Here is a 17,827-nt window from a genome sequence, read left to right on the forward strand (position 1 = left end):
GAAAGCCAAGAGTTTTCCTTGGTGGGCTTTCTCCAGTAGCTTTCTCCTACTCCACAGGCAGTTTTTCTATTTTAATTCATCCATGTCTATGGAAGCCATTTCCACTTGAGACACCTGCCCTGCCTTGAAGTGTGTGGTGTCTTTTGCTGGAAATCCAACCTCCTATACAAGCAGCCATTGATGTGAGGAGTGCTGAGGGCCACAGTCACTTGAATGATCAGGTTCATCACTTCCGGGCAAACATACTGATTAATGACCAGGACTCCTCTGATTTCAAGTTCTGCTTCACCAGCACTCATAGTTCAGAGATAACACAGAGAATTTCCAACATATCTTTCTGGATAGTTAACTGTTCTGTCATATTTTATCAGTAACTTTATTTTTTCTCATAGATCCTTCATATTCTTTTAACTTGAGGCTTGTGGTCCTTCAAGTCCAGAATATTTCAGCAAAAATTCTGTGGAAGATCTAGTCCAACCTGCCTAGGCCCACGTCACAGACAGACAGAAGGTGAGACTATGACACTGTTTTATTTCAGCTTACTTCCAATACTTCACATTGCTCCATCCTTTGCTGTTCTCAAATTCCATCATTACATTTTTCCCTAACGGTTCAGCTTTTCTTGTCATCATACCTCCAAATTTGCCACCTTATTGCCTCCAGTACCAACTGATGGTAAAACTTAAGTCTTTTTCATGCACCTGATGAATTATCACTCATACAAGCCACTTGATAATAGGCTGTTTTTCTATGCAATTCATTGTGTATTTTCACCCTTAAGCCATTAGCAACCTTCAGCTTACTTTCAACAGAGTCCTTCACAACCTGGCCTCAGGCAACCAACATCACTCGAAAGTTCAGTTACAGAAACAGCAGCTATAAACCACCTGTAAATTTTAAAAATTAGCTTTGTTTCTCTCTGCAGTTACCTTCATCTGCCTTTGTCAATTCCCCCCCGCCCCCATCACTATGGGGCAAGGGAAACTTTGGATACTCTGCTGCTTAGAAACAACGGTACTACCCATGCCTTCCCCACTGGTGCTCAAGCATGGGGCAGTGCCAGAGCTGGGGTCTGATGAGGCATTACTCCTTTGGTAATCATCCTGCAAAGACTGAAAACCATTTCTTGCTTTGGTTTCTAACTAAAAACTTTATTAAGAAAGCCTTTCAATTTCTGTTTTGAAGTTATCAAGACAATGGTATATATTTAGATTGAGGGTTTTACTTTTAAGTTAAGAGTTTTACTTTAAAGCTTGATTCATTATTATTAAATGACAAAGTTTAATAATCCATGTGACAGCTAAATTATTAGCACAGCTACTACTTTCAGCATTATATTAACAATTTTTCATTGCAAAACCTATCTTAACCTGCTTATAGAAACTTCTATGTGATGGTATTTTTTCATAACCAAATTGCTGGTCCTGAACTCCACATCAAGACCACATGTTGCAGTATAAGTCCTGTCCAAATGGAGCATGCTTGACACTGGCACAACCTGACGAATTTAAAGATGTTTTTTGCTATTCCTTACAAATGATGTGCAGGCTGCAATTTTTCAGCAGTTTAGGCCTTAACTTATGTGCAGTCAATTTTTGGTCTGCCCAAGAGCACGTCCTGATAAGACGCTGACATTGCAGTCAAACCTCAGTCTCCTTCAATTTCAGTTAAATTTCAGCCTGCATTTTACCCTGAACAGCAAAAAAATTATTGATCAAAAAGACAACTCAGGCACTGAATTGCCTATTCTAAGGATCAGCAAACACTAGAATAAGTAGACCTATCACATTTATATGGAAACACAGAGACTTAGGTTTGACAGATTATGGACGTCACCCCTGGAGTACAACCTGACTGGACTTTATCGACTTCCCTTGCTTAAGTGCACTGCCGCTTAAAAACTGAAGTTATTTATTTTCAAATAGCTCACTAGCATTTAACAAGCATTAAGATGTCTGTGCTTCCTATACAACGGAAAGCATTGAACTCCCAAGAATATTAGCATTATTTGCCTCTATGTGACTCAACCATATGGAAATGTATCTTCAAATGTGAAAACTGACTCCTACCTATGTTCTTTCAAATCTCCTGAGGAAACCTGTGGATTCAGGTTCTTCTGGACACAGCAGGAACAGAAACGTAATTTTTAACAGGCTTTGCAATAGATTATACAGACAGATGGAAATACAACAAACTATTGAAAGAATTGCCACACCACATACCATGCCTACTTTGCTGACAGTTTTATAAACAACTCAGGGGCTGATTTCCACAAGGCAGCTGCCCAGCACAACAGAGCACTGCCTCGCACCCCCCGTGACTCAATACAGCACCTTCCATGAAGCTATGCCAATTTACACCAGATGAAGAAGTGTGACTGCAACTGCCTGCCAAGAAACAGGCCCGCAATGACAGCCTCGGCAGAGAGAGGCTTGCAGCTCACTGTCAGGCAGCACAGCAGTGAGAGCCCAGCAGGCTCCCTTAACCTTCCCCTTCTGAGGGGACACTGGCTAACTTCTGTTTCTCCTCACAATGTCTGCTGGGATCTGGACAGACTAAGACATCTGAGAAAGTTGAGCATGTCCCTTCCACGAACACTTTGAATCTTAGAGGACTGGGTAAAGTAAACAATTTTCCAGCTGTGGCCTACTTTGTGCCACTATGTTTTTTTCATACAGATAACAAATTTACAATAAAAGCAATAAAAGTACCTCTAAAAACCAATAAAATTATTTTACAAAGGTGAGGGAAGTATGTCTAGAAAAGCTGACTGCTTCCAAAGCTCCCTATTAAAAAAAACATGCTAATGGAAACAGGTTTAGGGAAACTAGCTTAGAGTAACCCCACCTTACCTTAATAATCCTGAAGCCATGGTCGTATTTCCAGTTTTGTACAAACTTCTTTTTCTCCCTCAACCCATGAAGCTGTATTTCCTTTACTTCACTTACAGACCACTATAACTGGACTCAATTCCAGGGTCATTCCAAAACCAACAAGATCCCTCATGAGCCACACTAGGCTTTTTTCCAGACTAGGGGAGGGCAGGGTGGGGGATGGTGGGGGGGGGGGGGGGTGTTTGTGTGTGTAATATGCTAATTAAAAAACATGTATCAAAAAAAAACCCCACCCCACCAACAATCCCCAACTCACTGCTCCAATTCTGGCTATTTGCATTGTCAATAGATAAATAATTTCAACTGAATTGTGAGTCCTAGGCCTATGCACAATATTAACACTACATAGCTGATAGAGAAGACAGTTTTGGATGAGGATTTTTGATTTCCATTGGATTTACTATGTAATCTGTTGATCTAATTCCATCAAAAAACTCTTTAGATTAAACACCAATTAAAAAACCACCAGATTAGAAAGATTAGCTACGAGACGGTTTAGCACCAGCCAACCTGCTGTATAACTCTGCTGCTTTTTATAAACAGTTTTTTGATTCTGGCTTTGTGACCATCTCCTTCTGTTTTCTGAAATAGATGTAATCATCCTAAGTGTTTGGGACTGCCAATAAAACTCCCAACTGGTAAGAAAACAAAAGTCCCAGGATTTTTTTAAAATTAAACAAGGCTTTAGCAACATTTTTGATCCATTACAGAACAAACAGGCAGCTCAATGGGGAAGAGAAAGAAGGAATCAATATATTTCAGCCTAGCATGTTAATGGGACACAATAATAAAATGTGTATACGTAACATGACATGCATTTAAAATGTTCAGGCAAAACAAAAGCTCAATAACTGGAAGGCCCTTTTCAGGCCAGCCTGAACAGCCAGGTGATGTTCTAGGGACAGGGATAAGCCACATTTCTCAACAAGAAAGAAATCAGGAATAAATTCACAGTGAAACATAACAAGCAAAAATGAGAAACCCCAAACCTGCTACCAAAATTACATGCAAGTAAAAAATATTATAATTTAAATCCCTGGAAGGACAAAGATTTTGGTAATCTCATATTACTTTGTACAGTATTTCCAGTTCAGGTTCCCGTAACAGAGGGTTTTTTTTAATGTAAAAGGGCTCTAATTTTTGACATTCTAAAACAGTGTCCTCACTGGAAGGAAAGAATGCATCAAATTTCCATTTTACCAGAAATCACTATTCATACTGGAACACAAAGAGATAAGACAGATTCTCGTAATGATGCTTGGAAATAATCTGCCCTGAATTTCAATGTATTATTACATTTTCGAGTATACTTTGCATTTAATTACTTGCTTCACCAGCAGTTGTTCATTACACATAAATCACATCAATCTAATCACTCTAAGCATTTGTAAATTGTTGGTCTCTAACAATATAGAAGATAATGCATTTTAAGGTCACTGTAAGTGTCCTTTACAATATATAGTGCACATTAATGTATAGCAATGTGCTAGTCACCACCAGCCAGGCTAGGACAAAGTCCCTATTTTCATTGGACTCAATATAGAAAACCATCCACAGAATATATTTTGTATGTATTAAAATACCATTCTAAGCATTTTAAGTTGCCTGGATTCACAATAGTGTTATGCAGCGAGAACTGGAGTCAGCAAGAAGTTTCTACCCTCCCATCATCCTCACATGTATGTTGGCACTTACCTGGCTATACCTAACTCATCTACAAAACCCGTGTATCCCAGCACCAGTTTAAGGTGTTCCAGAGTTGAAGAGAATCTACACAGATGAATGACAGAAACTTTCACTCCCACATTTTAAATCCAGTACCCAGCCAGGTACCTGCTGTACCCCAAATAAAACCACCAGCTTGTGACAGTGAAGGACTGCACTAACTGGCACAAGAAGTGTAAATGTTATTAAAACTGGACAGAAAGATCTAAGATTACAAGGGGAGACAGCAAAAACACTGGGAATTCATGGTCCTTCCCATACACCGTGGTCAGGTCTGAACAAAAATTATTCAGAGATATTTGTGCCTTTTTCTCTCCACCACATCAACAAATGAATGAAGATATGGAAGTATGGTAGCTTTCTTTCCCATTCCATATGCAGGTGTAGTAAGTTCCTCCCAGAAAAGTACATGACATAACTTCTAAGATTATCAGACACCAATCAGTAAATTACCAGATTTTAATACTAATTACTGAAAGTGCGTATCTTCAAAATTTGCTTGCAATGTTTAAGTATCAAAAAAATAACTCTTGTGTCCTGGCTATGCTGTGCACACAAGGGTGTGACGTGCAGTCACCACCATGCAAACCTGGCTACCTGGGTTCCAGCTGGACATTGGCCCCCAGCTTGGCATCACTGGCAGGATCTCAGCAGAAGTCTTTCAGCCCTGTTTTCCTTTTCTTAAATAGAACAAGCGCCTGAGAAACACACTGCTTCTAAACATCTAAAAATACAGACACTACCTTGGAAAGCCTTAACAGGAGGAAAGTGGAGGATCGTAGTTGCAAAAAAACAGGTTAATTTTTTATTTGGGAATTCAGTTACTGCACTTCAATCTTTGCTAAGCATGCTCACCATTGAGTGCTTGGTACTCCACCACACTTTTAGCTGGACTTGCAAGCCAAGAATGGGCAGTCATAATTGCCTTCCCAAGTACTGGTTGCACTAAAAGTGAATTTAGAATGAACTAAACTAATTATCACGTATTTTTTCTCTCAGGGACCTACGTGCCTGGCCCTGCAAGTGGGAAGGAAGAGTTCCTGCCAGGCAGCAGGTTCCCCTCACCTCTCCTGCAGTGAAAGCAGTGTAAGCAATGGCCAATGCCACCAGGGCAACCTGTGGCGACACAGAGAACAGGTGAGGGCCTGGAAATGTGTGCTCTGGGCTGGCCAAGGAACACAGAAGCAGAAGAGAGGAGGATACACTTGGGTCCTACTGGTCACCTCTGGGGAAGCTTAAAAAACCCTGGAATTGGGAGACAACACCAAGCATGCTAATGTGGGGTAGCAGGGAAGTTCAAATAAACCTTTTTTGTTCTTATTTCTATTGCATTACTAGATGTAATTACAAGGTGCAAGTAGTGAGTGACATCAGACCAGGTGTTCTCACTGCACTGGCTGAAGTTCTGAAACCTCACATCAGGGTATTTTCTATGGTATGCCTATGAATATCTATGTTCTATGAAATGGTGATTTTTTTCCTACTTGTAAGAGATGCAAAGAGGGTCCTAGAACCCAGTGGTAAAGTATCTACTGTCTTTGCTGCCCCTAATTTTGATTCTGTCTAGATTAAAAAGTTGTGCACAACAGCTTATGTAGCTTAATACAGCCTCATGTATAGACTCTCTTACTGATATATCAATATGGCCTTTACTGCCTGAATTTCATGTGCAAATAATGTACCTTTTAACTATTTCAAGACCATTGCTGAAGGTGTACAAGACACTCCACTTGTTTCTCTCTTCATCTGCTGGTGGTCTGGGATCAGTAAAGATGGCAGCAGCTCAAAGAAGTGCTACCTCTTCTGTAATCTCATTCAGGATCAAGCAAGTAAGAGCTCACAAAAATCAAACTATAGAGACAGTGGGGAACTCCCCACACCTAGCAGGTTTTGGAAATGCTGCCTCACTGCTCCTCAGTAAAAAAACCTTGATTGGTTCATCTGCATTTGAAAGCCCTGCTCCTCTTGACAGTATAGAGATATATAGCAGGATATTTTTAGCGAAAATAAAAACAGGCTGGCTTTATTTTCAAGATCTCTTGCAAATAAGATACAGAGGTGTGAGATTTCTGAGGTCAGAAGTTGTTGTCTGAAAGGAGCCAGCTGAGACGAGATACTGCAGATCTTAGATCACTTAAAAGGGCATGGAAATGTAATCCATTTGCCTTTACATCCTGGGACTTTGCTCTTTTTTATTTGTTTGTTTAAATTATGGCATTTCAGTGAAATTGAACCAAGGTAATTCTCAGATGTAAGCAACTGTTTTAACTTCTGAATGAAATAGGTGCTGTGAATGAAAAGGCCAATGCTGATCCCTGATGTTGAAAGCCTGGAGGAGATATTAAAAGATCAAAATTAAGCACAAGTCCTTATCTCCTCTAACAGATCTTGAGCCTGGAGGTAGAAAGAACAATCCCTCAGCGGAGGTGAACAAGCAAGAAGCACTGCCTCCAGTAGAAGATTCTCCCAAGTCTGGGTTCAGCTCGAGACAAAAAGACGTAGCAGTTTTCCTGTTCGGATTACGAGAGGTGCCAAAACCCAGGAGTTTATTTTTGTATCTGACTATACAATAAACAGTATCACAGAGTTACAACTCATTACCGCTGGAAGCAATACAATAACACTAGTAAAAACATGCAGAAGCCAAACGCAACCTTCTCTTCTTCAGCTGCTCCAGAAAACAGCTGTCTATCAAACCACTACAGAGATGCAGTAATATCTCATGGGAGAAGAGCCTTCACAAAGAAACTGATGGACCATCAAGCCCAAAGTTAAGAACAGTCCAACTGCCAAATGGCTGTCTTCTAAAGGATGAAGGCTTGCTCCATTTCTAACCTTCCCTTTCCTCTGTATGCCTGTCCTAGCTGTGATATGCCATCTTTTCCTCTGCATTATCGAGATGCCTGGCAAGCCCTTCCTTGATATATCATAACTGAAGGACACCACAGTCTACAGACTTTGCTGCACGTGTTTTCTGCTGTTTCGGTAGCCCACAAAAGAACACAATGAATTCTGGCACAAGCACAAGGCTGCCTGTGAGTAACTGGGAGCTGGAAAAGGACTTAAAGACGAGAGGAGAACCCTTTTTGAAACTGATGAAACATAAAATCCACAAACTCCATCTGTTTCATCCAGTGCCCAGGCATAAAGCACTCTGCTATCCATGCTGCTGCTCCAGCAGATGGACCTACCAGCATGGAAAAAGAAACACCTGCAAGACCAACCACTTCTCTCCTGCTCTGAGAAGTAAGGACAATTGTCTGTGCTGGCCACACATGCTGAAGCAAAATATCACTGCAAATCCTTAGCAACCACCAATGCTTTTTCCATATAGCTCTGTAAGCCAGATATTAGTGGCTTTCCATGGCCATATGGATCACCACTGACCTGGACCTAAGGGCAGCAAGAACTGCATCACAGTGTTCTCTCTGAAGTACTTTGAAGTAGAAAAATCAGATTTTTTCCTCTGGAAGTACTCACATTTGTCATCATTGCATTGTAGAAAGAAAATGTGTTGAGAAATATGAGGTAAAAAGCATTTTGGATCCAGCGAGAGTTTTTTTACACTATTGCAAAGGGATATGCACATATACATAAAAGATCAGGCTGGCTCAAATGTTTATCTCACCAGATTTACAAAGTCCAGTTTATAGAAGGTGATTGTACAACTTGCTCTCTATGTCAGTATGATGTAGGCATCAGCCACCTTATATGCTGAAGCAGAAAATAAAATTTAAGTAATCATCCAATCTTGACTGCTTGTTTTAATAGCACTGACCATCTAAAGTTCAAATAATCTTTTATCCACCATGTAAAAAAATACATTAAAGATGGTAAAACACTGAGATATGTAATTTCACACTTCAGTACGTGATCACTGAGGCATTTTACCTTCCCTCTGATTCTGTGTTCAGTGATAATAACAGTCTTTTACAATTATTTGGACCACTGTGAAAAGGTTTTAGGATACTAGTAGATTCACACTTGTGTTCAAGTAATTGGGCTGAAATCCTAAATCTGCTTAAACTAGCAGGACTTTTCCATCAACTTCAGCTGGGTCAAGATTTTATGGAAATTAGACTCTGTATGTTTTGCAAAAACACAAATAAAACGATCTGTATTTTTATCCAAAGCTCAAGCAACAGAAGTTGTTCCGTTTCCTGTCTTCATTAGTTTTGTTGTTAAACAACAAATACCACCCACACATGTACTTTTAATACAATAAGACAAATGTCACTGCAATACTCATTTGAGATTGGACGGTTTGGCAAGGTGCCAGAGCAGTGAAAGTGATCCCATCACAGACTGTTCAGCAGCAGCAGCAACATTAAATTCCTGCATGCTCTGCTTGGCAACATGCTAGAGTGAAAAACATGAACACAACTTCATGAAATTAAAGCTGATTCCCAGAGGAGCTAATGAACATTCTTTTCATTCACCTTAGATTTCCTGTTCAATTTTTGTAAATAAACAAAAACACTTAAGAGTTTCTCGTTTAACCTACTGTCCTTCTGTAGAATTTGGGCTGGCTTTAAGCTGCAGTGTTAGTAAAGCTGCTCACTATTTTTAGAAATAAGCAATTCAGTAAATCACTTGAAAGTATTATAAAGCCAATGGGGACTCTCATTCTGAGGGGAAAAAAAAAAAAAAAGAAAAAGCATCATTGCTCCATCCACAGCAGTATTTGCAGAGCAGACACCAGCAAGGACCAGCATGCTCCTGGCTGGCCAAGCAGCCAAGCTGTCATCTTTGAGGCACCGATTTATCCCACAGTCTAGTAAGAGCTCTCTGGTGCTCTTGCAACGCTGGAATTTCTAATCTAGCAGCTGGGAAAACAGAGTAGGACTCAAGGGTTCAAAGCTGATTTACAGGACTCTTAGATGTCTCTGTAACCTTGGGTCTGAAGAAAGCTTGGAAGAGCACAGGATCAAGACAGGCACAGATGGTCTGCACATCTGCACTTGTGACAGGACACATTACAAATGTTAATAACCAGCCCATGAAAAGCACTTTCTCAATACTTAGTTTTCAGATGAAAAAAAATGTCACTTCTATCTCCAAGGAAGACCCAGGGAACTACAGACTGGCTGGTCAGCCTTACCTTGATCCCTGGGAAGGGATCACAATACAGGGAGGAGTGGGTGATAAATCCAACAGTCATGCTGCCACCCAGAGAAACCTTGACAGGTTAGAGAAATGAGCCAACAGGAACCTCAAGAAATCCTACCAGGGGACATGTGAAGTCCTGGACCTGGGGAGGAACAACCCCAGGCACTAGTTTGTGCTGGAGTCCACCCAGCTGGAAAACAGCTTCCTAGAAAAGGCCCTGGGTTCCCAGTGGACACCAAGTTGAACATGAGCCAGCAATGAGCCCTTGTGGTAAAAAGCTGAACCATGTCCTGGGCTGCATTAGACAAAGTATTGACAGCAGGAGGTGATCCTGCCCCCTCTACTAAGGCACTGGAAAAGCCACACTTGGAATGATAGGTTCAGTTCTAGGATCCCAAATACAGGAAAGACATGGACACACCAGAGGAAATACAGCAAAAGGCCACCAGAATGGTTTCAACGTGAAGAGAAGGCTTTGGACAAATCTCGTTACAGCCTTCCAGTACCTCAAGGGGGCTTGTTAAAAGGAGGGAGAGGGACTTTTTATATGGGCAGATAGTGACAGGACAAAGAGCGATGGTTTTTAAATGAAAAGAGGACATGCTTAGAGTAGCTGTTAGGATGAAATTCTTTACTCAGAGGGTGGTTTAGCACTGGAACAGGTGCCCAGAGAAGTGGTGGATGCCCCAGCCCTGAGCTGTTCAAGGCCAGGCTGGATGGAGCTCTGAGCAACCTGGTCTAGTCAGTGACATCCCTGCCCATGGGAAGACGCATGGAACTAAATCATCTTTAAGGAGCTTTCCATTCCAAACTGTTCTATGATTCTGTGATTAAGAGACTGGATTATCTCTCCTATGAGGAGAGCTGGGACTGTTCAGCCAGGAGAAGAAATAGCTTAGGGGAATCTTTAAAATGCCTACAAACACCTGAATGGAGGGAACACAGAGCCAGGCTCTTCTCAGTGGTGCTCAGTGCCAGGACCAGAGGCGATGGTCACACACTGAAACAAAGGAGGTTCCCTCTGAACATCAGGAAACACTTCTTCATTGTGAGAGTGACCCAGAACTGGCACAGGTTGCCCAAAGAGGCTGTGGAGTCTCCCTCCTTGATGACATTCAAAACCCATCTGGACATGGTCCTGGGCAATGAGCTCTACATGACCCTGCCTGAGCCAGGGGCTTGGATGAGATGATCTCCAAGGGTCCCTTCCCAACTCAAACATTCTGTGACAAAGACTGAGCAGCACATCTCTACCCACTGGTATGTACCGAATACCTGGAGGCTGTCAACTGATCATTCTCAACTGACCTCATTCTAGACTGAAAAAAATATAGCAAATAAAGATCAGAACTGTTAGTTGACTTCACCTTTATTCTTATGTAGTTACAGTTTTCTGATACAATTCCTTTTAGAGGCAAAGTGGTTGTGTTTGGTCTGCATCCAAACAACGACAAAATTACATGAAAAAATCCTCAGCAAATTAGTCCCATTCATTCTTTACTAGGGGAGAGTGGAGAAAAAAATATGATCTTACCTTCTCACCACCCCCAGCTCTGCCTCCAGTAATCTACATTATGTATAAACTTTTAAAATTTTTTATAAGGAAGAAAAAAAAAATCCCAAGTCTAGTCATGAATTTTCCACACCAACTTCACTAGTCAGGTTTTCACTCGAGAACAACAAGTAACTGAATGAAGTTTGAAATTTTAAAAATTAATTAACTTTATCTACTTACAAAAATAAGGCTAAGATGCTGGTGTTTATCTGTCTCTCTTGATACACCCCTTAGTTGTTCCTCACAGTCCGTCAGTGCCCATTCATATCTCATGTTACTCTCTGCAGAAGTGGGCAAAGCAGGACCATGCTTGTTCTGAGTCTGCACACAGCCTAGCCTAACAGGCTCCAAGTTCAAGACATGAGTTCTGGTGTTCTAATAACTAGCACTGTTTATAAAGTTATCATTATTAGTCTGAAAGGGAACATCTAATTTTCCTCTTAAGTTCCTAAAGTGTCTTACAAGGCCTCTCCTCCTCTAAGCAAATCTGGTATTTGAAGATTGTATTTTGGAAATTGCCTCTTAAAATACATTTGTACACACATATGAAAGCTGAATTAAATAACACTTTGCTAATCAAGCAGGAAAACACACTTTTTTTGTCCACAATGAGCCTATAGTCAATTCAAACAGCAAAGCTGTAAGTCTGATTTAAAGGACAGCAATGAATTCACACCTGGCTTTAGAAAGAATGCAGAGAAAGGAGCAAAAGAGCAGAGAGTTAATTCAACACAGTACAACAACACACAGAACAGGCATTTCTTCCACACAAGCTCTGAAGATTCTTCTGCATCCCATGTATCACAGAGATGTCTTTACCTTTAAAAAGCAAAAAAAGGCTGAAAAAATCAACCTAAAACATAACAAACCAAAAAAATTGTGTCCAAAAGCATAATTTTTCATGAACTCCTACCAACGTCTGCCATCCCCACTCTGAAACCTCTGGCACAGAGATTCATGCTCCTTACTTTGTACCTGTTGCAAATTTCACTTCAAAAGGTGGGTAAAACTGAGCCCAATGTTAAAGTGTAAGCATGAAGTTAAAGTCTTGCTCACACTACTTGCGTTTTTGTATTCCTCTGCTATCACTGCACAGCTCTTGGGGCCTTTGGTTTTCAGACTCTTCATCTGATCATTTTCCATCATTTTCAGAGCTACATATTTGCAGGAACAAATCCACTTGTGGGAAATTCATCCGTCTGAACTACCAAGGGGCGCTCACAAACAAGCCAGTATCTGGAATAGGTAGTTCCATGGGTGAGGAACAGGTGCAGCACCCACAGTCAGCTGGATTAAGAATGTCCCGTGTCCGTACTCTAAGTCTGGGGACAGAAATTGGGCTGGAGATACACTGGCAGCTCAACTGGGCTAAACAGAAGAAAGCACTAACTCCTTTACTATTCATAACAGTAGAGAAAACACTGCAACATGCTAGCATGTTATCACAAGCCCATGGTTCACTACTAGCCCACATTCTCAATCACAGCACTCTAATGGTTTACAGGCAAATTAGCATAGCTATGCTACTTGCAGTGGGGTTTTCTTCTAAGTACCTGATAAAGTCAGCAACAGAGACTGCTGATGGACTCTACTTCAAAACCTCTTTTCCATATCATCAAACCCAGCAGTTTCCACAGACTGCATTAACCCCAGTGTGGTACTAATGTAGCTGCACGTGATATCTGAACTAGGCTCCATACAAAAGATGAATTAAACAGGACTGCAAATTAACCCACACTTCAAGACAAAGTACTAGTAATTACACTATTTATACTTTTTCATCTCATTTCAAATGGCTGAAAATCCAAATGCAGCCAAAGCAAATATGGGCTGCACAAAAAGAGTTTCACATGCAAAATGAGTCTGCATAATCAGCACCTTGGTGTTATTTGCTTCCATATAGAGATTAATGAACTAGTTCTGACATAGTAAGAAAACACACCACTTCTCAACAAGGCTTTACAGGCTCTCCAAGACTCTCTGGCTATGCTGCCATTACCCACCAGCCACACGCAGCACACTCATGCCTCTTCCAGCTTGTTAGCATAGCAGGGGGAAAAAAGCAACAAAAATGTTCTCCAATGTCCTCCTCTTGGACATCTACACAGCTACAGCAACATAAAGACACAATTTTTGTATCTTCCTGTTGGGGTTTTAGGAGTTCTCCTTCTGTTTTCTTTTTCTCTTAAAGAATTTTCCCCAAACATGTTGCCAGGGGGACCAATTACTGGGTGCTTAAGAAAAACAAAAGACCTGGCCACAGGGGGAGGAGTCCATCTGGCTACTCTCTTTCACCTGGGCTTGTGGGCTGTTAGTTCCCTGCGTTTGGACGGAGAGAGGCTGGAAGGAATTCGTCAGCACGGCAGGCTTCTGCTTTTTCGGCTGCCTTCCTTCTACTGGAGAAACCCCGGGATCCCAAAGCCCACCTTCCCTGCCCCGCTGGGAGCCGGGCTGTGGCTGCCCTGCCCCCGCCGTTGCTTCGAGCCTTCGCTGCTCTGTAGCCCCGCTCGCCCTGCCTGCCCAGACCTCCGGGGGGTTCCCACCGCAGCTCCACAGTTTGGATACATCTCGTCTGCCACCCGGGATTTGTGCTCGTCCCTGCCGTTCCAGCCTGCTGTTCCCGAGGGTCCGGCCGGACACCGGGATCGGCTGCCCAGGGGTTTGTGAAGCCTTTGTTCCATCCCTTCCCGGGATCCCAGGGCACCGGTGCCGCGTGCTCCCCGAGCTCGCTCCGGAGCGCCCCCTGCAGCCGCGGGGGAACCATCGCACCTGCCCTGCTCACCGGGAGCCGCCAGCGCCCCTGCCGGCTGCGAGCGGAACTGCACCCGAGGGGAAAGGGCCCGACAGCCGAGAAGGCTGGGACTGGGTTTGTGATTGTTTGCTGTTACTGCCATAGTTATTGGTGTTTTGTTTAACTGGTTATATATATAATAGTAAAGAACTGTTATTCCTATTCCTCATATCTTTGCCTGAAAGCCCCCTTAATTTCAAAATTATAATAATTCGGAGGGAAGGGGGTTGCAATTTTTTTTTTCATTGTCTGCCTTCCTTGGCAGACACCTGTCTTTCAAACCAAGACACTTCCCCATGACCATCAGTCTCTCTTTTTTGTAATATACGTTCTCTCTTGCCATGACTTCAGAAACTGGAGAAATAATATTTGTAAGTACTTCTTCCTCTCTATCCCCATGCTTAAGAGTGAGGGTCAAAACCAGACTACCAATGGTACTGCCACTGGACTCCTTTATGGAGCAGAGAATATGGCTGTAAGACCTAATAGCACCAGTACTTTGCTGATCTTGACTAGTGGACCAAATTCTCAGGCACCTTTTCACAATATTAACTCCACTGCTGACTCTACCATGCTTTCATCCATGTATCACAGGCAGTCCATAAAAGTGACAAAGTCACAAGCCCCTGAAACCTTTAGCTTTAAAATGCCATTCCACCCAAGGGCACAGATATCAAGTGTACATGTGAATACACAGCAGAACACTGTGTGATGCTTTTTAATTGCATTATCTAGATAGCATATGCTGCAAAACCAGCACCCAGATCACTTTGCTTTCAAGCCCAATTAAATTCTGAAGCTCTTCAGGATGTCTCTTATCTCTTATTATGAAGAGTATTGGTCACTGCAACAATTTATGCCATCTCTCAGGAGTGGACACCCCTTCAATATACTTTGCTCCCGCTCCCCAATTCAGAAGCCCAGGTCTGGGAGTCAAATGCTGCTGACTCCATGCCACTTCTCCATTTGGAAGGAATTCCAGTTGACAAATCACAACCAGATCGTGCCAGTCCTATTACCCTCCCAGTGTTTTGCAGTTGGACCTCTGTAGTCATTTCATGCCTGCTTCTCTCATTAATAGAAACACAACCCACTTGGAAAACCCACCTGCCCTTCCCACACACTCAGGGCCACAAAGTCAGAGAGCTACGTTTGGGAAGCACCTTTGCAGTTCAGCCACTTCAGGCTTAAAAGCACTCAGAAACACAATGCCAAGGGCAGAAAATTTTAATCTGTTACTTTAAAATTACTTGGAAGAACCTCATATTTAAGCTTTGAGAACTCCCACACTAACAGTCTCTAAAGAAATGCACAGATAATTTATTTACAATGTTAAATTTTAAGCTTTCTTAGTTTATAGTACTCAAAAGTATAAAGAGAGAAAGCAGAAACTGAGCAGGTAATGATAGTTAGAAATATTCCTCCAAAGAGGGTAAATATGTGCACCTGGTTACCAAAGGTGACTTGACAGTTTATCATGTACACTAAAAGTAGCCCAATAGTCATTACTACACTCATCTCATCTATGAGGTAGGTTTACTATTCAAGGAAGTAAATACATGCAAGCACAATATTTTTGTATGTGCACATACTCCTAAGCATAAAGCAGAAATACCAGCAACCTCTAACAGTCGTACTACTTAAAAGCATGTTGAGGGTTGACAAAAAGAACAGTACACTCCCACATTTTATGCAGATTATGCCTATATAATCCAGTTACAGTTCAGATTATTGTGCTCCACTTGAGAATTTCACTCTTTTTTCCTATTGGGAACACACAGGAAGTTCCTCTAAGCCTCCTCTACCCCTTAAGACTTTCAATACAAAGGGGAGAATGACGGGACCAGAAGCCCATTATGGTGCTCTTGATCCTAAGGCTACCATTCAAGTGTCAAGCGTTGGTTCAGTAGCAACAAAACTGTTCCAGCCTGTCAGGCCTCAGTACCACGGATGGTCTGACCCAGACACCATAACCACAACTCATACATTTGACAGACTCAGTGAAGAGCTACAGACAGGGTCTGATGACCCAACAGTGTCAGACTGATTCTCAGTCCTGTAACAAAACTGCTGAAGCAATATGGGGATAACTTGCATTCCTGCTGCTATTTTCCTTTGCGTGTTGTTTGGTTTGGATTTGTTTCCTTTTTTTCCCCCTCCATCTATGGATACAGGAAAGACCCCCATAGTAACACAGCATTACTAACTGTCCAACCCTGAACTCTTACCAAGTAAGAATTATTACCTAGATTAAAAAAAAAAAAAAAAAAAGTCAATTCAAAAGGGTGCCCTTCAAACTTTCATACGCATTTATTTTCCATAACCAGTGCAGATCTATCACACGAATCCTCTATAGAACTATACATAGACTTAATTCTACTACCCTGGTTATCCCAAGAGAAAAATAATTACAGAAAACGCTTCATAATAAAATCATTAAGCCTGAATCTGCGGGATCTTAGCCGGTGGGTGTGTTCATCAGGTTGTTTCAAACCGCACCAGTTTCAGCGTACTGCCCGCGCACGCTTCGACAGGATTTGAATCGGGCCTCAGCACAGAACGGCTGCACTCCTAAACTTTCCACAGGTCGCCCACCCAGGCCTCCTGACCACGGCCACCCCCGCTCGCAGGAGCCCTGCCCGGCCCCGGCAGACCGCATGCCCCGCAGGCACAGCTCTCCGAACACCTCTGCGCACACGGGCGGGCTGAACATCCTTCCAACCCCCGCCAGCCGCGCGCTTCACCCAGCCGAATCTCCACTCCTAATGCTCAAACTCCTTTCAGACCCCAGTGGCTCCCCACGCCCCCTGCCCGCTTGTAGCCAGCCACCCCCGCCGCCCCCGGCGGCCGCTTCGTCCGGGACTTGCAGAGGGCCGGCCGGTCCGCCCGCCGCCGGCGTCCCCGCAGCCCCCCGGCGCCAGCCCACTCCCAGCCCCGCCGCCAGCCCTAGGCCGCCCCCAGCGCTCCCCGGCTCGGCCCGGGACACCGGCCGGCCCGGCCCGCCTCACCGACGCCGCTCCCCCGCCCGGGCCCCTCAACCGCCCCCGCCCCGCGCCCTCCCGGGACGCACCTTGAGGCTCCCCCGGAGGGGGCCCTTGCCATGGCCGGCTAGCGCCGGGGGGGCGCTCCCCGGGCCGCCCTCCTCCTCCTCCTCTTCCTCCTCCACCTCAACCACCACGTCCTCGTCTTCGTCCTCTTCCTCCAGCGCCGCGGCGGAGCCCTCCCGCCGGGGCGGCCTCCAGGCGCTCTCGGGCTTGGGGGGCCGGACCGCGTCCACCTGCGCCGCCGCCGCGCTCAACCGCCGGCTGCCCATGCTGGAGCGCTTGGCCAAGCGCCGCGCCTGCATGGTGCCTCCGCCCGGTCGGCCCGGCCCGGCCGCCTCCCGCCGCGCTCAGCCCCGGCCGCGGGCAGCGGCCCCGCCGAGGTGCCCAAGGGGCGGCGGCGGCGCTCACCGGGGGGCGGCGGTGGGTGTGTGCGGCGGGCGCGCCGCGGCCATGGGGGCCCGCGACCGCGGCCAGGCGGGCCCGGAGCCGGCGCGGCCGCCCCGCCGCTCGCCCACCTGCTCCCGGCGCCCTCCTCCTCCGCCGGCTGCCCGCCCGGCCCGGCCCGGCTGTCGGGCGCGGCGCGCGGTCCCCTCCCGCTCGCCCTTCGCCGCCGCCGCCGGTCCCCGGCGCCAAAACCCGGACTGGATTCGCGCCGGCCGCGGCTCCGCCAGGCGCGGGGCGCTGGGGCCGCGCTGCCTTCGCCCGGAGC

General features: G+C 44.4%; 1 protein-coding gene across 5 annotated transcripts in view; it reads right to left on the reverse strand.

Annotated features, from left to right (window-relative positions):
- The window catches only part of ZNF704 (zinc finger protein 704), a 105,010-nt gene extending 87,553 nt beyond the window's left edge, over positions 1–17,457 (reverse strand). For 4 of the 5 annotated variants that reach the window (XR_004243679.1, XR_004243675.1, XR_004243678.1 and 1 more), the window contains exon 1: positions 17,145–17,457. Coding sequence is in view for 2 of the 5 variants with exons in the window: in XM_032128180.1 (XP_031984071.1) it covers positions 17,145–17,420 (276 nt within the window). In the remaining 3 variants the exon portion in view is untranslated. The remainder of the gene's footprint in view (positions 1–17,144) is intronic. The other variant, XM_032128197.1, reaches the window with a different exon arrangement.
- Positions 17,458–17,827: the final 370 nt, after the last annotated feature.

This window comes from Corvus moneduloides, chromosome 1, assembly GCF_009650955.1.
Source record: "Corvus moneduloides isolate bCorMon1 chromosome 1, bCorMon1.pri, whole genome shotgun sequence".
Taxonomy (NCBI): domain Eukaryota; kingdom Metazoa; phylum Chordata; class Aves; order Passeriformes; family Corvidae; genus Corvus; species Corvus moneduloides.